The 24,886-nt window shown below is 45.4% G+C and overlaps 1 protein-coding gene across 6 annotated transcripts in view; it reads right to left on the bottom strand.

Moving 5' to 3' along the window:
• Positions 1-24,886, bottom strand: part of RBM47 (RNA binding motif protein 47) — a 98,105-nt gene that overhangs the window by 5,813 nt on the left and 67,406 nt on the right. For 4 of the 6 annotated variants that reach the window (XM_054163864.1, XM_054163851.1, XM_009910734.2 and 1 more), the window contains exons 2-3: positions 2,506-3,665; positions 75-281 (exon numbers count right to left, since the gene is read on the bottom strand). In XM_054163864.1, coding sequence (XP_054019839.1) covers positions 75-281; positions 2,506-3,665 — 1,367 coding nt within the window. The remainder of the gene's footprint in view (positions 1-74; positions 282-2,505; positions 3,666-24,886) is intronic. The other 2 variants (XM_054163859.1, XM_009910733.2) reach the window with 2 other exon arrangements.

The raw sequence follows: 24,886 nt of genomic DNA, 5'->3' as shown, positions 1-24,886 counted from the left end.
CACACCTGACACAGGGCTTGGAGCAGGGGCTTGCCCACCACCTCTGCTTTCCTCCCCTCCCTGTACATACTAACCTGCACCAGGCTTAATGGCCACTGGATTGACTGCAGGTAACTCCAGGTTGGGTACCAGCTCGTATCCCTTCTCTTGCTGTTTTCCTTTGCCTTCATGGTACCTGCTGTAGATGCCACGGCCAGCGGAGTATCCCCCCAGGTAGGAGCCCCTGGGGCCTGGCGCTCTGTTGCCAGCTGCACCTCGCCCTCTGCCTCGTATGCTGCCTGCTTATGATAACAACACAGAAGAGGGTGGTGAATAATGGAGAGTGACAGCCCTGTGGGGAGCCCAAAAGACCCCAGGCTGTGACTGGGAGGCACATGCTTAGAAATGAGGCTGCTGAAGTTAGTTTGATCTGAGTCTTTGTGACTTTTCTTAGGAAAACAGAAGACTTTGACCTTAGAAGCACTGGGTAAGCCTACATGAGTTTTGCTCTGGATGGTTCTGACCATACATTAACTGCTTATTTATACTCCTGCCAAATCTCGTGGCCTGTGTTATGGGTATAATGCACTCAGCAGAGAGAGTGGGGCTCCTCCAGGGTGATTTCTATGCAGTAAAAACAACTTCTGCTCTCAACTGTCCTCCAGAGGAGACCCAGCCTCTCAGATGGCTGTGATGGAACCCTGCAGAAATGGCCTGAAACTGCAGCTGGCCTTTAACCAACCATGCCCCACTACTGCATGTATTGTTATTAGTGTTGTTTGTTTTCTCTGCTAAATTATTAGTGATCATAGAACTGTTAGGGTTGGAAGGGACCTCAAGGACCATCTAGTTCCAACCCCCCTGCCATGGGCAGGGACATCTCACACTACAGCAGGTTGCTCAGAGACACATCCAGCCTGGCCTTAAAAACCTCCAGGGATGAGGCTTCCCCCACCTCCCTGGGCAACCTGTTCCAGTGTCTCACCACCCTCACGGGGAATATATTCCAAGTCCAAAAATATTGCTTTTGTTTATCTCAGCAACTCCACACAGGTTATGACAGTGCTTTGGCTGCTGTGGTATTAATGCCCTCTATGATGGCCCAACTGGGTATTTGAACTGTCAGTTAACTCCTTTGTAGTTCATTGCAAGTACCAGTCTGTAAACTGAGAAGAAGCTGAAATTCTTGATCAACCAGGGTTAAAAAAATACTTCTTACACTAAACTGCCTGTTATGTGGAAATACACACTGAATGTCTGGAAATACACATTGAATGTCAGGAAGCTGTAATTCCTGGGAGTACAAGATAATTGCCATTATAACACCTGTTATAGATGCTGGAGGCGTTGGGCTTTTTCTTGTGAATAACTGACTTGTGTACAACTTCTAGTGATTGTAACTGATAACTAATTAAAGTATACACAATTAAAAACAAATAAATCATTCTGCACTCATGTGATTCCTTCTGCTCCTGGTTCTCAAATGGCATTATAAAAAACACAGCACTACTGTCATTTTAATGCAGAGGGCACATGACAACTGAAGAGCTAACAACTGAGACTTTCTCTGCCATCACTCCCTTTGGATGACCAGGTCACCATAGCCAAACCTCCAGGAAAAGTCAAAGGGAGCACTCTCTCAGACATAGAATCCATCTCTTTGGGAGGAGGCATCAGAAACTAGCATTTTTTTGACTTAGTCCAGCACTCATAAAAACCAGATAATTCTCTTCCCCATCCTGTTCTTGATCTTTTAGCTCATTCTTAACCAGACTGTGGATGCCTCTTTCATAGTAGGCTGTACATTAGCAATTATTTATAGATAAATATACTGAATACAGAGATATAGAATTAACCAGGTTGGAGAAGACCTTTGAGATCCTCAAGTCCAACCTATCATCCAACACCATCTAATCAAATAAACCATGGCACTAAGTGCCTCATCCAGTTTTATTTTAAACACTTCCAGTGATGGTGACTCCACCACCTCCCTGGCAGCACATCCCAATGGCCAATCACTTTTTCTGTGAAGAATTTCTTCCTAACATCCAGCCTAAATATACTCTGTATAGTGTTTTTATAGAAAAGACAAGAGGTAATAGGCACAAGTTACTCCTGGGGAGATTCCAATTGGACTCCAGAAGGAAATCTTTCACCATGAGAACCATTGGAATAGTTGGAATAGTCTCCCAAGGGAATAATCTCCCAAGAGAAGTAGTGCATTCCCCTACATAGGACAGTTTTAAGACTCAGCTTGACAGGGTGTTGGGCCATCTCATTTCAGCTATGCTATTACCTAGCAAGGTTGGACCAGATGATCCTTGAGGTCCCTCGCAACCTGGCATTCTGTGACTCTGTGATAAATTAAAATGAGACTGAATAGAAATAGGATAGAAACACCTATAAAAGAGCGTTAAAGGGGGAAAAGCGCACAGCACCAGCTGGCCTTTGGCTTAGGCAGACCTTGAGCTGCACCAGCCTGGAATGAAACCTGCCCACGACAGCCCCTAACCTGTACTTACTAACCTTTCACAAAGTAATCTCTGTTGGGCCCGATCAAGGCGTTGTATGGATATCCATAGTATGCTAGTGTGTATGGGTCGCAAGAGTAAATGTAATTGGGTTGCTGAGATACTTCGGGCGTGGCTGTAGCCCCTCCCTTTGCTGCTTTCTGGTAGCGAGTGTATTGCTCCTTGTCTACTGGCTTGGCTAAAGTAACCTCCAGGCACGAGCCTTCCAGTTCCACGCCGTTCAGGTTGTTCATGGCGTGAATGGCGTCTTCCCTGGTGGTAAAGTGCACAAAGGCGTAATCGCGTATCTTCTTCACCCGCTCCACGCAGCCGGGGTTAAACTGCCCAAACACCTTCTTGATGGTGTCCTCCGTGGTCTCAATCATTAAATTCCTCACATAGAGGATTTTAACAGTCTCCATGACATCTTCGTCCACATCTATCTCCGGCTCTGCCCAGTCAACAGCAATCTGGTGTCCCCACAGCTGGATCCTTCCCGGCATGAGTTTCCTCCTGGCCATGGCCGCCGCTCGATGGCTCTCATACTCCACGAAGGCGAAGCCCCTGTTCTTCATCTTGTCTGCGGCACTGGCGTACACGATGACATCCAGCACGCCTTCTGTCACCTTGGCGATCTCTTCCAGGATCTCCTCTCTCTTCTTCATCTTGGGAATGCCTCCGATGAAGAGGCGGCAGTTATCCACGCTGCAGCAGACCCCCAGCAGCCGGCCGGGACGGATCTCGTAGTTGTTGAGCTCCCTGACGGCGCGCTTCGCCTCGTGCTTCTGGGTGTACATCACAAAGGCATAGCCGCGGTTCTTGCCGTCGAAGTCCATCATCAGGCGCATCTCGTAGATGCGGCCGACCGACTCGAACACGGGGACGAGCTCGTCTTCATAGACGTCACGGGGGATTTTGCCCACAAAGACTTCACAGCCACGAGGAGGGTGCAGGCCCTCCCAGCCGGGCGGAGGGCCACCGTACTTGCGCTGCCCGTTCTCCTGGATCATGCTGTAGCCAGTGCGCTCCATGAGGGCCAGCAGGGCTGCCTCGTTGGGTGCCCCGGCAACCCCTTCGGGGACCTTCGTGGCAGTCACATTGGAGGAATCGTTGCTCATCCTTGCGGTGGAGTCCTCAGCGGTCATGGTGTCAAACTCATTCACAGCCTGGTAAAGCCTGGGGAAAGGATAGAAGGAGAACACTTGTTAGAAGCTGTTACCCACCCCCAGAATCCCACCCCTCTCTTTTGTCTTCCTGTAGTTGTTCTGAAAGTTCATTTCTCAGACTTGGGCTAAGGCTGGTGAAGAGCAGATGAATGAAGCATGACAGCCTGAACTGCAGTGGAAGTGCATCCTGGATGTAGGCACAGTCCCTCTTTGAGGGTGGGGGTTGAAGATCAGCTGCTTGTACCACGACAGTACCAAGAGCTGCTGCTACAGAAAGCTGAACTTGCATGAGTGGATACCACCAAGCATCTCAAACCCTCAAGACCCTAGGGAGGCTTATCTGCTCTTTGAAAGGGTAGGAACGATCTAACACAGGACTGGGAAAGGGAAAATACTGCCATGAAGCCAGTGATTCCCACCTCCAGAGCCCTCTCCTCCCTCTCAGCCACAGGATCACAGGATCACAGGATGCTAGGGGTTGGAAAGGACCTCCAAAGACCATCGAGTCCAACTCCCTTGCCAGAGCAGGACCATAGAATCTGCAGAAGTAACACAGGAACCCATCCAGATGGGTCGTGAAAGTGTCCACAGAAGGAGACTCCTCAACTTCTCTGAGCAGCCTGTTCCAGTGCTCTGTGACCCAGTCATTCCCCAGTAAAACTATTGACTCCTGAACAGCCCAAATGCCAGTTGCCATACTCTGGTGAAAGACGGCAAACACATGAGAAGCACCCGATGTGGTTTCTATCCCTTGCCCCTCTAGGCCTTCACAGTTACTGTCAAAGAGGTAATAATAAATACTCTTTAGCATCAGAGGGGACAATTTGTGTTTTCTCATGCAATGGGTGATCTGGCAAGCTTCCGAGTTGCTTGCTGCTTGTGGTACAATGTCTAAAGTGTTTGCCACTTCCATTATTACAACAGGACTTCACAGATGTTGAAGAGAATCACACTTTTATGACAGGCACCAGCACAAGAAGAAGGAGGCACATCTCAGAAGCCTCATTCTGCTTTGAACACAGAGTGGGAAATGCAGACATGCAGGAGGAGATGACCATGCTAATGGCCACAACTGTGAAAGTAGTAATTGACTTTTAAAGCTGGGAAGGTTCATCAAACCATTTAATAGGAGTGAGTGTATATGACATGGGCCATTACATTTCATTGTTATTTGCACATTGAGCCCTAGAACATTTATCTGTGAAAATTGTGTCTTCCAGAAGGACTTTGATTTTAAGGAATCAAAGAGCTGTGGACTCTACCACTTCCCTTTATAGCTTGTTTGCTGAACACTCCCTCAGACAAACAAACATGTTGCATTTCTAATGGGAATTCTCCTGGTTTTTGCTTTCAGGTAGGGTTATTGTCAAACCCTTCTCTGATTGACTAAAGAGTCTTTCAAGAGCCTTGCTTTTGCCTTATGATTATATTTAAGTTGTGTAATCAAACCACAACTCTGTCTTTTTAATACAACTTCCAGGTTGAACCCCTGAATTTCTTCACAATCAGTCATTACTCTTTTTTAAACAAAAGTTGTTTTTGTAGCTCTCCCAACTCATTCTTTGAGCTTTTGGCCATTTTAACTCATGCTATATACAGGGATGAGGATCATCCCTCTTTGTTTTCCCCACTTCTCTGTGTTACCAAACACTGTTTCTCCACACCTCACTAGCAAACCATGTGGAGGCTTTTTTTTTATGGTTGCTTCTAACCGCCAATTCTTCCTGGAAGCACCACTTGCAGGGATTCTGTCCAAAGCAGCAGGCATTCCTTACTGCTAAATGCCACAACCTTGTGATCAGCTCTGTTCCAACTGCCTTTTGAGTATCACAAAATCACAGAATCACCAAGGTTTGAAGAGACCTCAAAGATCATCGAGTCCAACCTGTCACCACAGACCTCATGACTAAACCATGGCACCAAGTGCCACTTCCAATCCCCTCTTGAACACCTCCAGGGATGGGGACTCCACCACCTCCCTGGGCAGCACATTCCAATGGCTAACAACTCTCTCTGTGAAGAACTTTCTCCTCACCTCGAGCCTAAACTTCCCCTGGTGCAGCTTGAGACTGTGTCCTCTTGTTCTGGTGCTGGTTGCCTGGGAGAAGAGACCAACCCCCTCCTGGCTACAACCTCCCTTCAGGTAGTTGCAGAGAGCAGTAAGGTCTCCCCTGAGCTCAGCCTCTCCCCAGCTCCCTCAGCCTCTCCTCATAGGGCTGTGCTCGAGGCCTCTCCCCAGCCTCATTGTCCTTCTCTGGATACGTTCAAATGTCTCAATGTCCTTCCTAAACTGAGGGGCCCAGAACTGGTCACAGTACTCAAGGTGTGGCCTAACCAGTGTGGAGTACAGGGGCACAATGACTTCCCTGCTCCTACTGGCCACACTATTCCTGATGCAGGCCAGGATGCCATTGGCCTTCTTGGCCACCTGGGCACACTGCTGGCTCATATTCAGGCAACTGTCAATCAGCACCCCCAGGTCCCTTTCTGTTTGGCATTACCATGCAGGCAGTTTTTTTCACTAGTGCAGCAGGCCCACATCCACAGAAATATGGACACATAATTTAGACACCTAAGTGTGATTTGTGTGGTTCACAAAACCTGTTTAAATCCCAGTAACATTAGCACCTCAGATTTTCTTTGTTGTTGTTCAGTGAAGCTCCTGTGCTGCCCAGAATTGTGCTGGTCTGTATCCAGAGATGCCTTTGCACCAGTTAGAGCAAACAACACTGTGCCTGGTTCAGCTCCTAAACATGTTTGGGATTGGGAAATTAGACCTCTAAACTTTGGTCTGTGGTAGGGTCTGACCATATATGTGTTTGAGCTGTGGGTGCCACACACTGATCCTTTTTAATTTAGAAGCATCTCTCCATCCTTCTTGTAGCTCCCTTCGGTACTGGAGGCTGCTATTAGGTGTCCTATCATCATCCAACAAAGAGCAGAAAGAGAAGAAATATTGAGCAAGCTCCTTAAAATGGAATACAGAGAAGCCCAGAGTTTACACCCCTCCCCCTACTCCAAAGCATACTCTTAATTACACCTTAAAATGTAAAAGCATACTGTGACAGGAGGCTGGACACAGCACAGTGTTGCAGGAGATATTGCTGGGTAACAAAACTTGCTCTAGCTCAGATAATGAAGTTGTACTTGAAGCTGTTGCTAAATGCTGATGGCAACCTTTGCTGCATGAACTACCATATATTGTTTGTGATAGTGAATAATTAACAATTCTTGGTGACCCTAAGTGATAGTGAATAACGAACAATTCTCTGTGAACCTAAAATTCTTTCATCCTTCTGTATTTTATTGGGAATCAAGATCACCGATCAGATGTGTTGTCTTCTTTTCAGGGCAGCTCCATAGAACTGGGTTTCACAGAATCACCCAAGGCTGGAAATGCCCTCTGAGTTCATCAAGTCCAGCCTATGAGCTAACACCAGGACATCAGCTAAACCATGCCACCAAGTGCCACATCCAATCTTTTCTTAAAGACCTCCAGGGATGTTGACTCCACCACCTCCCTGGACAGTCCATCCCAGTGCCTAATCAGCCTTCCTGTGAGGATGCATATGCTGCCTGAGACAATGACAGAGCCTATGTAGTCTTACTTGAGGCAGCTAAATACACATATTCAGTACCTCATGACACAATCAACACCCTCACAAAGCTCAGCTATTATCTACCTTGCCGAGAAAACACACAGGCGAGTCTGAGAGCTCTCTTCTCCTGCTGTTTCTGGCTTACAAATGGGCTGCCAACACAATCTCACCTTTTCAGGTTAAAAAGCAAGCACTCTCAAGAGAACTGCTTCCAAAAATACCTATTTCCAGAGTGTTCAGTCTGGTTGTGCATCTTTTTCAGTCCATAGCAAATATGAAAGCTTGTTACCGTGTGTTGTGGGTGTACAGAGGGCATGAGCCAACACTCTGGGTTCTTCAGTGACTTTTAATAAATCCAGGCTTACATAGAGTCTTAGAATCACAAAATGGTAGGGGTTGGAAGGAACCTCTGGAGATCATCTAGTCCAATCCTCCTGCCAATGCCTAGATCAGGTTGCACAGGAATGCATCCAGGTGGGTTTTGGAAGCGTCCAGAGAAGGAGACTCCCTAACCTCTCTGGGCAGCCTGTTCCACCAAGTCTGATTCATTCGAGAAGAGGAATGATTTAAGTTACATTAAAATGTAGCATCCTGTGAAATATAAGCACTTGATTTCTGGTTTCTGAGAGGGGAGGTCAAGGTGCTGTTGGCCTGAGAGCTGGACTCAATGATCTTAAGAGCTTCTTCTCAACCAAAACAATTCTCTGATTCTAAGGTACACCTCATCTGAATGACAAATATTCACAAAAAGAGACCCAGACAAAAATATTAATTGCTAATGAGAAAGGCTTTGCTCTGGAGACAATGAAACTTTAGATGACTAATGGCTTCTTTTCTTCTCAGTAAAAAAGATAGAGTCTGCATGATTGTTCACTGACACATTAGATGGATGCTAATGTCTGCCAGCCTGCCAGGAGCCAGGCTTGTGAGCTCTCCAGTTCAGCATTTCTGCTCCAAGGACTCTCCCTCAGCAGGTGAGCTCTCAGAGGTACATGTTTCCCTGAAACTATTGAAATGTCACTTTCCCTTGCTTACTAATCTCCTTCACAGCTGTTGATCAGGTGGGTGTAAATAGTTCTTGCCCTAAACATTAATTACCTTCTTTTTAACCTATCTTTTTTTTTTTTTTTGCATCACAGCTCAGAATATTAAATGGGAAACTTACTGTGTTGGCAGTGACTGATCTAAAGCATATCATGAGCAGGCTGATTAACAGAGACAGACCATTTATTAAATACAAACACCACACCTTGATTAACAACAATACAGGGCCAAATGCTGGTAGCCCTCGTGCCAGAGGAAAGGCATCTCAGGGGCCCAGTGAGAAGGCAATACCCACATTCCACAGTCGTAGGATGGATGCACTGGACTGGAAGGGACATCTAGAGGTCTCATCTAGCCCACCCTCCTGCAGTAAGCGGGGACATTCCCAACTAGGTCAAGTTGCTCAGGGTCACATCAAGCCTGACCTTGAACATTTCCAGGAGTAGGGCCTCCACAACACCTCTCTGGGCAACCTGTTCCAGTGTTCCACCACAACCACACTAAAGAACTTCTTCCTAATGTGCAATCTAAATCTACTCTTCTCTATTTCAAACTACTGCCCCTTGTCCTATTGCTTCATGCTCTTGTAAATAGTCCTTCCTCAGCTTTCTCATAGGAGCTGGAATCACAGAACCAACCAGGTTGGAAGAGACCTCCAAGATCATCAAGTCCAACCTATCACCCAACCCTAATTAATCAACCAGACCATGGCACTAAGTGATTCTTCCAGTCTCTTCTTAAATACCTACAGGGACGTCAATCCCACCACCTCCCTGGGCAGCACATTCCAATGGCCAGTCTCTCTTTCTGTGAAGAACTTCTTTCTAAGATCAAACCTAAACTTCCCCCAGCACAGCTTGAGACTGTGTCCTCTTGTTCTGGTGCTGGTTGCCTGGGAGAAGAGACCAGCCCCCACCTGTCCACAACCTCCCTTCAGGTAGTTGAAGAGAGCAATAAGGTCTCCCCTGAGCCTCCTCTTCTCCAGGCTAAGCAACCCCAGCTCCCTCAGCCACTCCTCAGGGCTTGTGCTCCAGACCCCTTTACCAGCTTTGGTGACACATTCGAGCAACTCAGCTTCTAGGTCTCCCTTATGCCTAGCCTGGCCTTATGCCATCTAGCATCTTATCCCTGGGTTTGTCCAGCACTGGACAATGCCCTCGGAAGTTACGCAGCCACTTGCTCCCCTGTTGATCCCAGTGTGGTAAAGCAGGCTTTTGCAAACAGAGGGACACAGTCAGTGTCCTTGTGGCAGCCAGCACGTGTCCACCCCACTCACGTGCTCCTGTAAAATGTTTATGTTTGCATTTGATTCATCCAGCCAGTTTTGAGTTACATGGATTTAGTGGCATCATGTGTCCTTCTGTGGGTGATGCAGACACTGGCAGTCACATAGCAGGGGGGTGGCAGCAGGAGAGCCCAGGGAGACCTGCTGGCTCTGTGATAATGAGAGGGAGGAAGGGATGGAGACACCTGTGCCACAGCTGAAGAACCTGGACTGCACAAACTCCTGCTGAGGTGACATGACATTCCCTCATGGACACTGCTTACTTCAAGAGACCACCACAGCTTTTGCATTTTAACTCACAGCTGCTGCAGAGGGAAGGTTGGTCACTGAAATTCTAACTAAATACACCCTGTTGACAGAGGGAAAGAACAGCCACTGGTTTAAATGTGACCTTCCCAGTTCTTCTAGTACAAATAAGAAGGGCAAATGGTAGTCCTGCTGCTGAGGCTGAGCAGCAGCTCTGGAAGCATGACTGCTTCTCAAGCTCTTGAGTTTTAAAAGCTGACTCTTTTCTTACAGCAACTTTAGATCAATCTAATGTTGATATCAACAGCTTAGCAAGAGCAATTGTATAACTTCATCACAGACATCAGATGGCCACAGAAGTGTTCTTGCTGAAAACTCACTTTGCCTGTTTACAGACTCATTGCCTGAAAAGAATAATTCAGGGGCCACATCAGTTTGCAAAAGGGTAGCAGTTCAAGCATTACTTCCAATGAAATGTGCAAGTTACCTCCCCTTTAAAAGAGAAATAAGGTGTAATTACACATCAGCTTCCTTCTTCCTGGCAAGGTCAGCACTCCTTGCCTATGATTTATTTGCATAAATGAGCTGAACAAAGCTGGTGCCTTTGGGGCTGTTACTGAAGCTGAGCAGTGGCATCTCTGACTGCAGGACCTAGGGCCAGCCTAGCAGTCATTGCAGGGAGCTGGTGTGCAAGGTGCTCCTTCCCAAATGAGTTATAGAATCATACAATCATTAAGGTTGCAAAAAGCCTCTAAGATCATCAAGTCCAACCATCAACCAAACACCACCATGCCAAATAAACCATATCCTGAAGTGCCATGTCTACAATTTTTATGAACATCTAGAGGGATGGTGACTCCACCACCTCCCTGGGCAGCCTGTTCCAATGCCTGACCACTCTTTCAGCAAAGAAATTTTCCCTAATATCCAATCTAAACCTCCCCTGGTGCAATTTGAGTCCATTTCTTCTCCTGTCATTTGTTACTAGAGAGAAGAGACCAACATCCACCTCATTCCAACCTCCTTTCAGGTAGTTCTAGAGAGTGAGGCCTCCCCTCAGCCTCCTTTTCTCCAGACTAAACAGCCCCATTTCCCTCAGCTGCTCCACACCAGACGGGTTCCTCAGAGTGTTCACCAGCTTTGTTGCCCTTCTCTGGGCATGCTCCAGCACCTGAACATCTTTCTTGTAATGAGGGACCGAAAACTGGTGAAATGGAAAGTCCCACCTCTTTTACAAGCATGCCTAATATAGCCACTGGTCACACAAGCACTTTCTGCCATCCCATGGACTTCCCATTTGCAGTCAGCTTAGGGACATCCTGCTGTAAGCAGTGTCCTTGGCTCCTATCCATGCACAGCAGACAGAGGTCTGGCAGGCAGCAGGTGTAGCGAAGAAAGGGATCTAGCCTTTAGTGAAAAATCCATGCAGATGAATTTGCCTGACTCCAAATTAATTTCTATTTCAAGTATCAAAGGCTATTCCCCAGTGTGGCGTTCCAACAGCAGCTGGACCACAGCTTTGTTCCCTACCTGTTGCTGCTAATGAAATGCAAACATCCGAAGTTGAATCTCGTGGTGGGTCAGTGCAAGAGGGTGCAGCATTTCAGCATGTTGTTTTGGGCAGGGACCTCGCCTGAAAGCCTTTCATACAGGAAAGGGAAGGTTACTAGGGGTGGATGATGTATTCAGACAAAAAAAAAAGTACTTGAGTCAATGTGTCAGACACATTGCTCTACCTGCAGCTGAGCTGAGTGGAGAGGTTGCCCCAGGCTAGCTTAAATGCTTCAAAAAGGTGAATTTTCTTAATGTGACAAATTGTGTGAAAACTCTGTGGAGAAAGAGTTGAGCTGTGCCAGCAGACTTGAAGGGGCAGGAGCATTGGCTGGCAAGAGACTTGATGAGTAGCTTATGATGAGCATCATGAGAGAGTAATCTCACAGATCAGATCAGCACTTACTGATGACAAGTCTCTCTGCTGTGCATGTTAACCTGCTGGCAGCCCAGCTTAGCACTGCATATTCTCATCATCATGTGTGTGCCTGAATGAAGGCAACCAAACTTGTCCATCTCCAGCTAGGGTCATCTGGGAGGAACTTTCTGGGTCAGGTGCTGCATGGGACCCAAGCAGGTGCATGTGCAGCAGCATTTGCTGTACCACATCATCTCCCACATGTGTTCAGGCATGACCATGTACAGCAGTGGCTCTCTGTCCATTAGAATTACTACATTTATATGCAGAGAGAAACAGTGTAAAGTACCTAAGGGTTAGGATAAGACTGGCCTACTGAATCCCCAAAGTAGCTGCTAAAGTTCCCACTTCTGCTAATGGTGACAAGTGACATCCCAAGCTAGGGCCTGTCACCAGGGGTCTGGCCACTGATTTCAGTAGAAGAGCTCATATTCCAAGCACAAATTTCAATTTTATTCTGGTCACTTAGTCATGTTTTAATGAGGACTTTTTGCCAGGGATTGTAGTGATATTATGAGAGGGAATGGCTTTAAGATGGAATAGGGGAGATTTAGACTGGAGATTAGGAAGAAATTCTTTACAGTGAGGGTGGTGAAACACTGGAACAGGTTGCCTGTGGAGGTCATGGATGCCCTCTCCCTGGAGGTGTTCAAGGCCAGGATGGATGAGGCCTTGAGCAACCTGATTTAGTGGAAGGGGTCCCTGCCCTTGGTTGCAGGGGTTGGAACTAGATGATCTTTAAAGTCCCTTCCAACCCAAACCATTCTAGGATTCTGTATTCCCCTTATACGGGACAAGTTAATGCTCTGGGTCTGAAAAGCAGATTTCAGGGTTGGACTACTGCAGAGGCAGTCCATACAAAATTCTCAGTTGCTCAAAGTCATCCTGAATGGCCTAAGCACATTAAAAATGGTTGGTTCCATTTAGAACACTTGACGGTCTACTGGCTTTGTCTTTTGACTGTATTCTCCTCAAAGAAGGAACATTAAAGAAGCAGAAAATTAAGAGTGATATTTCCAACAGTATTCAGCATCTAACACTAATCCTCCTGACATCAGTTATATGACTAATGGCTTCTGCAGGGATATATTTAAGGCAGGATGAGCACTACTGAAAATCCTGCCTTAAAAGTCTTGCAAAGACTGGTTTTGTCCTCCAGGCACGAATCCAAAGCAATTCATTTGTCTTAAAAACTATTTTAAAATGGCTATAAATCTGTTCTTTTACTTCTTGCTCATTTTTAGGAGGAAAACATGTGAAATGATACTGTAAATTAACATCCTGGAATTTCCCAGGTTAAAACTTGAATTCTAATCAGATAATTGAACATTGAATTTGTAGTCAACAATTGGCTGCAACTTCAGACTAGGATTTGAAGGTTAAGCTTCTTATTTTCATCACTATCATTAATAACAATCACAGATCTAATTCCCTTAGCTATTTTATACCAGTTCCCTGAGCCATATTAATCTTGCCTCCCAGCAATTTTCTATACAATTTAAAAAATAGAGCTGAAATTATGGTTCCCCTACAAAATAAAATCACCTTGTAATGTGTGAAGTTCCTGCTAGTTCTGTTACCAATCCTTTCTTCATCGTTTAAGGCATACTTGAAGTGTGGACTTGCAAAGGCTGTTAAAGGTTCTGCTTGCATTATCCACAAGCACTATCATTAAGACAGGAAAAGACCTCTAAGAGCCTCAAGTCCAGCCCTAAACCCAACACCACTATGCCTACGAAACCATGTCCTAGATTGCCATGTCTGTAGGTTTGTTGAACACCTCCAGGGATGGTGACTCCACCACCTCTCTGGGCACAGTGGTCCAATGTCTGACCACTCTTTAGTAAACAAATCTTTCTTAGTATCAAATCTAAACCTCTTCTGGTGCAACTTGAGGCCATTTCCTCTCCTCCTATCACTGTCATTCAGAAGAACCCAACATCCACTTAACTACAACCTCCTTTCAGGGAGTTGTAGAGGGCAATCCATAGCTGGTGGTGAACATAGCTGGGATGGAGGTACCCCAGGTGACCTGACCTCCTGGCCTGGAAACTGCAAAAATAGTACTCAGTGAGATATCCCCAATGATAATATCTCAAATGCTAAAGTGAGAAGACATTCCTGAGCCTGGCACCTCTTGCTATTGCTTCTTCATGACCACAAGTGAGAATTCTGTTCACGCATAGATGGTTTTCCCATGGTGAGAATGAAGCCATGCTGATAAAAAAGTTATTAATGTACCAAAGCACCACAACACCTAGAGCATCCTGTGGACACAACTGTTATTTTCCTTGAATTCTGTCAGTGCAATTAATGTTTTTTTGAGTCTTTTTATGCTACTACAGGGCTAAACCACCCATCTCAGCTTAAACTACTACTGAAGGAATTTTGGTGCCTCCCAACCCAGGAGCCTCCTCTCTTTTATAATGCACTTTGCTGTGAGTGTCATCCAGATCTTGTGTAACCTGTGTGTTACCATTTGCTCCAGCTATTTTTTTTCACCCAATAGGACTTAAAATAATTCTAGGGCTCTCAGCTGTTTCATAGAACTGATCACTGGCTGAGGCTGAAGTTACCATCCTGCAAGACACTGAGCCACGTGTAGGGAAAAGCGGAGAAGAGAGATGGGTTCTGTGCTCATTCATACCAGTCTTCCAAGCCAAGAAACTACAAAACCTTCTCCTTCTCCCAAAAGTCACATATTATAACCTAGTCAACAAAGCTTGATTTTATCAGAGTCAGACAGGAAGATGTGTGTCATATAACCAAATGCAGTGCAGCCACTTGGGATCTCACAGGTCTTCCCTGTTGTGGATGGGAAACTTTTGTGGTGTTTATTTACAACAAATGCAATTAAACAGTGTTCTCTGCAGGGATGCTGCTACAGATGAGTGTGTCCTCCTCATTAGCTGCCTGCCTTAAAAAGCACTCTTTCTAGGAAAGGAAGAAGTGTTTCACTCAGTGTGAGCCAGCAGCTCGCAGGCTTTTGCCATAGGAAAGACAAGAAAACGGATCTTCTGCAACTGCGAACCCAAACCCACAACTAATCTGTTAATTATTACACAGGAATGAGAAGCCATTCACCTATTTTGCTTTTTGCCTCTTCGAAGGAAGAGGTGAACATAGTGATTTAGCTTGATCATTGAAAATCTTCTAAACTTTGTGGAGCAGGGATATGTACTCCCAGGCTTGTGATTTTGCTTTGTTGTTATTTTTGGAAGACAGGTTTTTTACTGTTTTTTTTTACAGTTATAATGCAGAATGCTCTCTCTGTCTGTCTACATAAACATTCTAGTCACGTGTTCCACTCTACAGTGCATCCAAGAGCATGCAAAGAAGTTCATAAAGTACAGTTCCCTTTTTAGTCTTTCTGATCTAACTTTTTCAGCTAAGTTTACTGGAGATCTCAGAGTGACATACACAATCACAGAATGGTTTGGGTTGAAAGGAGGAGTGTGTCCAGCAGATTGAGGGAGGTTCTCCTCCTCTTCTATTCTGCCCTGATGAGAACACACCTGAAACATTGCACCCAGGTTTGGGCTCCCCAGTTCAAGAGGGACAGGGGTCTACTCAAGGCAGTCCAATGGAGAGCTACCAGGATGATTGAGGGACTGGAGCACTGCCCTGTGAGGAGAGGCTGAGAGCCCTGAGGCTTTTTAGTCTGGAGAAGAGAAGACTGAGAGTGGATTTAGTAAGTGTTTATAAATATCTGAGGGCTGGATGTTGAGAGGGAGGGGACAGGCTGTGCTCCGCTGCACCCTGTTATAGGACAAGGGGTGATGGATATAAACTACAGCACAGGAGGTTCCACCTCAACATGAGGAGGAAGTTCTTCACTGTGAGGGTCACAGAGCACTGGAATAGGTTTCCCAGGGTGGTTGTGGAGTCTCCTCTGGAGACTTTCAAGACCCATCTGGATGCATTCCTGTGTGACCTGCACTAGATTCTATGGTCCTGCTCTGGCAGGGGAGTTGGACTTGATGATCTTCAGAGGTCCCTTCCAACCTCTAACATCCTGTGATCCTGTGAAAGCTTGTTCATACAAAGTCTGCCTGCTTAGTCAATTCTATAACTATCAAAATAGCTTCAGACATTTCAATTCACCTTACTTTTATGCACAATTTTAATGCAACATTCTTTGTTTTGTGTTCACCAGCTGAACACTGCCATGACAAGAGGGGCCCAGCCTGCAGCACTGCTTTCAGCAGGAGGCAGAGATTTCAGGAAATGCTGGAAGTAGCCCAACAGGTTCCCTTTTTAGATCACAGAAATTAGCACCAACATAAACCAAACTGTAACTGGGATGTGAATGTTTGCTGCTGAAACTACATTAAACTCCACGCATTTGGCTTAGTCTGTGGCTGGGTGTTGCTTGCTTCTTTTTTTTTCCTCCTTTGTGCACTGACATTTGACCCTTTTTATAATATGCACCTTGCACCACTAAAACCAAGTTAGTTATTTATTAAACTCAGGTACCAATGGCTGACTTGTACATATCGTGCTTTTAACGGCCTGGTGTTGGCTGTGCATGGAGGAGAGGGGGATGAAAGGCAATCATCCTTGCTGTGAAATTCTGTCATATCGGCAGAAAGGAGCTGCAAAGTGCAGCCATTTGTACCTGACCTCTGCTCCAAGAAGTCTGTACAAACCTTTGAACCTTGAATTGAAATTGAGAAACAAGGTTTACAAGTACAAGGAAGAGATTTCCAGCACTCCTCACCTGTGCCCAGGGTTTAATATTATTAATTTGGAAAGGGAAAAAAAAAAAAGAAAGAAAAAAAGGTTTAACCAGTGCAGGGCCAGGAGGCACCATTCCTGTGCTGAGGTAACTCAAGACAATCTCAGCCTACTGGACTTACAGATCAGTAGGAAATACCTAGAGTTTGGAAGTGAAATTTCTACACACTTCAGGAAAGAACTGGGGTCTGAGACAAATGTAATTTGAGTTTTATGTTTTGCTGACCTTAATTGGGATTTTTGGGGTTTTTTAATTAAAAGCTGAAGAAAGAAGACAAGCAACATTTCATTCAATATCATTTCTTCAGCAAAAAAGACTGGGGCTGAAATGCAGAATCGAATAGAAAAGATCAAAAAGAACAGCAAAATGCCTCTCTTCCTTGGTTAACTTCATTTATTTTTATCCAGCACATTATCTAATCTTGGTTATACACTGCAGAGGCATATTAGAAACTCATGGAAGCTCATGGAAAAATAATCAAACCAACAACATTACAATAAGCTCTTGATAGGCAGTCATATGGCCTTGTCCTGAGAAGCACAAAGGACATGGCCTGCAGTTCTGTTAGATTAACTATGGTAATTTAATTAAAAAGCTCTCTCAACCCTTTCAGACAGATCTTTGGTGCAACATCATCAGCTAACACCATCATTGTGCCACCATGGATTGTGTTGGGTGTGAAAGACTTCAGAGATCAGCTGTGATAATACCATTGAAAAAAAGCCACCCTTTCTGCCACCCAGGATGTCAGGCCATGGAGCATCGCAAGGGATGGCACCTGTGTCATGCTGTGACATCCCTCACATGCTCCAAGCACTGGCTGTCATCCATGGCAAGCTTGGGAGTGAAAAAGATGAAGGAGCACTTTACACATGCATTTTGAAGCACAGCTTCAGTCCCACCTATCTCAGGGCAGGAAACCATTAGACACAAGTGCTGCATCTGGTCCATATGTGAATAAATGCTTTTGCCACTGGTTTTAGTTGAACCTTACAAAAACTGTATTTCCTTTTCTTTCTTTTTCTTTGCCTTTTTATTATTTTTCCTTTTTCTTTTTTCTCCTTTTTTTTTTTTTTAAGGTTTTAGATACAATTGATTTTTTTTTCCAGATTCAAGTTCAAACTTCAGTATCATTATCAGCACTGACCCCAATAAAGCAATAAATGAATAAATAAATAAATAAGGGGGAACAGACTAACATCACGTGTCCTTGTGTCATATACAAGCCTTAAATGCTTCCCATGCAACATAAGAACAAATTGAAGAGATTGCTCTCAGAACTTGATTCCCTTAAAATGCTAGCAAATATTCAACATGCAGAACAAGGCACATAGATTCATTTGTATTAATAACAGTTGCAGGTACACCTAGGTTGCTCAAACTTCCTAGCCACCTTCAATCGGCAAGCCCCAGGTTGTGTCCCTAAAGTTGATAACTCACTTTTTAAAGCTTGATTTTTATGTCAAGGGCTTGAAAAAGCAGGACAAAATACCAGGTGGCACAAACAGACAGCAGCAGAGACAGACCAATTGAAAGCACAATGTTAGGTGGCTGTAAATGGCTGCCTCTCACTTCTTTAAGTTAAGATAGTAAGAAAAATATCGCTGAGACCCAATTTTGTTTGTTTTTTTTCCTCTATCACCAGTTTAGTTTTTCCTGTTCTGACATTCACTTTGATATTTGCTGCACAGACTCTTTCAGATATTCACGTTGAGCTCACAGTTCTAGCTTAGCGCTGGAACTTCCTTCTCAAGCAACTCCTTCAGACCCTCTAAAGGAAAGCAAACCCCAAACCCAGTACCTTGACAATGACACGCTTTTGGTCTCATCTCCCTGACAAGTGAGAACCAGACAAAAAGCCCCACAGAGCAAACAAAATTTCCCTTACCTCTCTGGCCCCACGATCACAGCGCAACAGGTTAAGAGGACTCACGCCTTTGCCCGAGCAACCTTTCCTCCTAATGGCAAGAGCCCTGTAACCTGGTTATTGAGTTTATGCATCTCTTTATTGGCCAGCCAGCGTTAGCCATTTAAATTCCTTGGGAGTCATTTGTTAAGGGCTCTTAGGCTGAGGCTAAGTGGGTGGGACGGGCGGGAGAGGGGATGTTAGCACTGCCAGATGCAGAGAGCTCTCCAAAGCGGTTTGAAGATTAATAGAAAATGCTCTACGAGGAAGGGATCTTTGGAGGGAGGGCTGAGTCCAACTTCCAGGGAAGCAAAGGAAAGAGAAACAGCGACTTTTTAAAACTTTTTTTTTTTTTTTTTGCAGGGAGGAGGAATTTGAAGAGAAAGATTTCATTCAAAATCCCAAACTTGGAAAAAACAGGGAGTGAAACATGTACAAACAATGCCTCCCTAGCACAAGGCGTTGTGCAAATAGCTTGAGTTACGCGCAACAGATAAGATAAGAAAAGGGCATATTTGGCTTGACAGCATGAGGACTTTATTTTCAGTGACTTCTAAGTTTTCTTTCTTATATGTGTCTGGTAAAATTGTTTCAGGCTGCACTGGATCAGTTCACAGAATCACAGACTCATAGAATTTTAGGGGCTGGAAGGGACCTCAAAAGGTCATCCAGTCCAACCTCCCTGCCAGAGCAGGATCACCTAGAGCAGATCATACAGGAACACACCTAGGCAGGTCTTCAATATCTCTAGAGAGGAAGACCCCACAACCCCCCTGGGCAGCCTGTTCTAGTGTTCCATCACCCTCACAGTGAAAAAAAATTTTCCTCATATTTCCATGGAACTTCCTATGCCTCTACTTCCACTATTGCCCCTTGTGCTGTCACTGGGCATCACTGAGCAGAGCCTGGCTCCATCCTCTTGGCACTCACCCTTTACATATTCATAAACATTGATGAGGTCACCTCTCAGTCTCCTCCTCTCCAAGCTAAATAGCCTCAGCTCCCTCAGTCTTTCCTCATAAGGAAGATGTTTGACTCCCTTAATCATTTCTGTGGCTCTGTGCTGGACCCTTTCAAACAGTTCCCTGTCTGTCTTGAACTGAGGGGCCTTTGGTTGCAAATAAAAAGGAATGACCTGCAGCGAGAGGTAGGTTTAGTGATCTCAGGGCAGCGATGGGACAGTAGGAATGGAATAACTCAGGCTGTGCAGCATACCCAGCATGCACCATTTCAGCAGCAAACACGGAAACTCAAACCTGTTTGCTTGGAAGGGAAAAAAAAAGAAATAAAAAAAAGTTTGGTGCAGAAGTAAAAGCACAGAGGTGGTAAAACATGATTCATGACAGCAGAAATGGTCTGTACATAACAACGGAGCATTAGGCCCCGGGAGCACTTAGGCAAAACAAACAACACACCTTCTCGAGCAGCCAAGAGGAGGAACTGCACCCAAGCGCTCTTTGGGTGATGGATTTGCCCAGGCAGCAAGCAGTGTGCAGAGCCAGCCAGTGGGAAAATCAGGGCATGCCTTGGGAGACTGATTTCAGGGAAAGGACGCGGCTCAGAGAAGGTGAAAAGCAAACAGCATATTGCAGAAGAAAAACAACTTCAGCTTTCAGCCCTTTCTCTTTTTTATTTTACTTTTTTAAACTGGCATCGACATGTCTGTCTTCTGCCTTCCTTTTCTTTTTCTTTCTTTTCCTCCAAAAAATCATAGAATCATAGAATCAACCAGGTTGGAAAAGACCTCAGAGATCATCAAGTCCAGCCTATCACCTAACACCTCATGACAACTAAATCAGGGCTTCAAGTGCCATGTCCAATCCTTTTTTGAACACCTCCAGGGACGGTGACTCCACCACCTCCCTGGGCAGCACATTCCAATGGCCAATCTCTCTTTCTATGAAGAACTTCTTCCTAACACCCAGCCTAAACCTCCCCTGGTGCAGCTTGAGACTGTGTCCTCTTGTTCTAGTGTTGGTTGCCTGGGAGAAGAGACCAACCCACACCTGGCTACAACCTCCCTTCAGGTATTTGCAAAGAGCAATAAGGTCTCCCTTGAGCCTCCTTTTCTCCAGGCTAAGCAACCCCAGCTCCCTCAGCCTCTCCTCATAGGGCTTGTGTTCCAAACCTCTCCCCAGCTTTGTTGCCCTTCTCTGGACATGTTCCAGCAACTCAGCATCTTTCCTAAACTGAGGAGCCCAGAACTGGACACAGTACTCAAGGTATGGCCTAACCAGTGCTGAGTACAGGGGCAGAGTGACTTCCCTGCTAAGGACTATTGGATGGGGACCTGCTACCTGACCCAGAAGAGGTTTTCAAGGACATGGTGTGCTTCCCCTGGGCTGATTCTCTTCTCCAAGCAGGTACATGATCTTGTCTCTGCTGATTTGGTGCATTGGACTCCTCCATGTGATGACAAGCACTAATAATGAAATACAGATTCTGCCCACAGATTTTTACAAAGATCAAACCCAAGTGCATTGGGAGATCCAGAGGCTAATCACAGGCTCATCATTTTATTGTAGTGGGTTTATTCTCTGGATGAGAGCGAGTATTTTTGATGATCATGGTAAGAAATTGGAGTTCAGGAGATATTTCAGGGGGGCAGACTGGTATCCTGTGACATTGTGCAGACACATGAGCCAGTGAAATGAGAAGGGAGAGTAAGGAGTGAAAGGTGGCTTGGCTTTTATGATTGTATTTGGTCTTCAAAAACTACTGAGAGACTGAGAAGGGAATGTGCCAAGTGAAATATTTCACCAAAAGGACAGATGAATTTAAGAGTGACCTGCAAGGCTGCCAATTTCAGCCTCAGAAAGTCTTTACAATTTATTGGTATATTCACACATAAGCCCCTTTTCAGCCACAAAACAGCCACAAAAATGCAGATCTCACAATGTAAAAGGCAGCCTCCCCCCCTGCTCCCTCCTTTCCTTTCTTTTCCTTCTCTTTTTAACAAAACCACTTTGTGTTTGGTGGAACAGGTTCCCATATGTTTGTGGAACCATTTCATTGCCTATTTGAATGTTTAAAGAGACAACAGCACTCTATTTAAATGAATAACATGTTATTTTACACCTGTTCTTACACAATGTGAGTTAATACAACACAGCTCAGCCTTTCCTGACTTTCTTAAGTTATTGCAGACCAACAACTGGGGAAATTCTTCAGGGAACATACAGTCTGCACTACAAAGTTGTCTCTTTATGGGTGGAGAGTAGTCAGCATCACACATACAATTATAATGCCTCAAAACAGCTTTACTATATCACCTCAAGAGATTTGTGGAAGCATTCAGGCAGACACTTGGAGAGTACAGCCATCCAAGTTCTCTCAAACCACAAAGCCCTTTCCATGTGTAACCTACATCAGTGCTTTGACATTTATCTTCATGGAATCAGTCAGGTTGCAACAGACCTTCAAGATCATTGAGTGTAACCATTAACCATTAACCCTGCTCTACCAAGTCCAGCACTAAAGCCATATCCCCAAGCATCACATCTACACAGGTTTTGAACACATCCAGGGATGGTGACTCAGCCACCTCCCTGGGCAGCCCAGTCTTGCCACATCACAGAGGATTAGCAGCAAATGCCCTTGCAAAGGTGGATTCCCCCTCTGCCCTGCAGTCACCAACCACATCCCCCCATCCCAGCACTTAGAGGACAAAGTCACAGTCCTGAAGGTGGAGGGAAATTGGCCAAGGACACCTTGAGCTTTCCCCTTTTGTTTTTTAATCTTTGGCTTCCCTAGTTCACAGGCAGCAAGAGTTGCCCTGATAACCTCAATGGTCACTAGGTAAAGTTTTTGTTTTATTTTTAGCAAACAATTTAATTGTCATTCTGCAATGAAAGTCAGCACAGAGAATCACCCTGGAGAGTAGGCTCAGTTTCCCCATGTGCAATTTTATGCTTTCATTTAAACCTCAAAGCAGGCTTTAGGTTCCGAAATGCAAGAAGATAGATACTGAATAAAACCATGGAGCACAATAGATTTTGATCAGAAAAAGAAGGAAGCCATCAGAACCCAAGGGCTTTCTTTATGCAGCCACAAACATTACACTTCTGTGGCATGTCTGCTTTCCTTTAAAATAAATACAGGGTGGGTTCTGGATGGACACAACTACAAGGGAGGTTAATATGATGATTATTTTTCAGTCTCTGGGTAAATAAAACACTTGGGGAAAAAGGTTTGGCTCAGAATCACAGAAACATTCAGGTGGGAAAAGACCCTCAGGATCACCAAGTCTATCCAACAACCCTACTCTGCAAGGTTCACCCCTAAGCCATATCACCAAGCACCACATCCAAACCACCTTTAAACACATCCAGGTTGGTGACTCAACTACCTCCCTGGGCAGCACATTCCAGTGCCTGACCACTCTTACTGTGAAAAAAAATTTCCCTAATGTCCAGTCTAAACCTACCCAGTTGTAGCTTAAGGCCATTCCTTCTTGTTCTATCACTAATTACCTGTGAGAAGAGACCAGCACCACCCTTTCTACAATGCCCTTTCAGGTAGTTGCTAGCCTGTGTGGCTGCACAAGACCAGTGCTTCACACCACAGAAACCTGTTAGACTGGTGCTGCCAATGTAAGGTCCCACACCATCCTTCCCACAGCCACCCCATGCAGCCTTCACTTGTGCTGCCTGAACACCTGTGCTGGCAGAGGGGAAGAAGAAGGTGGAACTGGTCCTTCTGCCAGCGTTGCTAGCTTAAAGCATTAGCTGCAACACCAACACTGAGCAAATTGATGGGGAAACAAAGGAAAGATTTCTTCTGAAGCCTGCTGAATCTAGTTTCATAGCAGTTTCATAGCTTCTCCTCTGTGGAGAAGCTGATGAGATTTCACAGTAGAGTAAATGTGAGCCTTTCTCTAACACCAAAGGGCTCACTGAACCATCCAGAGAGCTCAGAGGGTAGAATGGCAAACTGTTACACTTTAAAAGCTTGGACACAGCCAGTGAATTTTAGTGCTGCAGGTACTGAGAGGCTGAAGGTACTAAAGGAATCAAGGAAGGAGGTGCAATGTTGTGGTGTGAGCTCCATGGGTTGCTGACAAGCACCTGATGGCCACCTCCTGTGGCTTGCAGGGATATCCAGCCAGCACCACCCAACTGTGTACCAATCAATAGTGATAATTCCAAGGTTCCCAGGAAATAACATTTTTGCTGGTTCCCCCTGGAGTATTTTTGCAAAGGAAAGCATCACAGGACTTTGTATTCAAGGTCACAAGGGGGAGGATAAAGACTTCTGGATATCTATTTCCAGGAGAGTGAAGCTAGGCTTCCAGAGCAGAGAGTGAGTATGAGTGTGGTTAGCACACATAACCCTTGTTCCCTCTCTTCCAGCAACTGCTCTGCCCTTTTAGAGGTTGCAGTGGAGTATAAGAATATTAAGCAAAAGAGCTTTTCCTCCAGCCCCAGGCACAACCTCTGGTTAGGACATAACTTTCTCTATTTTAGTTCACAGAATCACAGAATCAGAGAATGGCTTGAGTTAGAAGGGACCTTAAAGATCATCTGGTTTCAGCCCTTCTGCCACGGGCAGGAACACCTCACAGCAGACCAGGCTGCTCAAAGCCTCATCCAGCCTGGTCTTAAACACTTACATGGATGAAGTATCCACAGCTTCTCTGGGCAACCCATTTCAGAGACAAACCACACTCACAGGACAGTAAGCATCACTCAGAAATGGTTTGTAAAAAGAGGTTGTCAGATAAGGGAACTGACACAAGTTTCTTTCAGGAAAATGAAGTTCTTTTTCCTCTTCCCAGTAACATGAAGGAAAAATTGAGTCTAGAGGAGACTGACTGAGCTGCAGGGGTGTTTGTTGTATCCATTAACTGCTGTGGCTCTTCCATTTTGTTTCACTACATGCTCACAACTTCCATGTCTCAAAACACCAATCTATTGCCAGAATTAGAAAATACAGCTTTCTGTGGTGTTGGCAGAGCCTGGGCTGCTAGCCACACAAAGTGCGTTGTCACTGAAGAAGTCTGTGTTGAGCAGACTCAGCTTTATAGCATCCCTGTGCTGCCACAGGCAGGATTTTAGATGGCAAGAAGGGGCTGTGCCTGAGTCACCCATCAGCAGTGCTGCTGGCAGTTGGGAGCTGGGTCACACCTCTTGGCTCATGGCCCTGCCTCACCACACTGCACTTTGTCCCTGCAGCCCAGCGCGGATTTGCCCATGCCATCACATGCTCTCTCCTTACCTAACCTCACCCCAGCAGCCCAGCTCCACCTCCACCAGTGTTTGCATCCTTGTCTGCTCCTCTCCACTGCTGACCTTTGCTACGGGCAGGCAGGATTTGGGCTGCAAACCTACCTTCAGCTGAGCTTTCTTCTCAGCAGCCAGTGTTGTAACAGAAACTAGTGGAAGGCTCCAGAGCCACTGAGGCTAGTTCTGCTTTGGGGCTGCTTTAAGCTTTCCTACCAGTCAT

Source organism: Dryobates pubescens, chromosome 1 (assembly GCF_014839835.1).
Source record: "Dryobates pubescens isolate bDryPub1 chromosome 1, bDryPub1.pri, whole genome shotgun sequence".
NCBI lineage: Eukaryota > Metazoa > Chordata > Aves > Piciformes > Picidae > Dryobates > Dryobates pubescens.
Note: the sequence above shows the minus strand (reverse complement) of the source record. Positions and strands in the feature narration are given on the sequence as shown.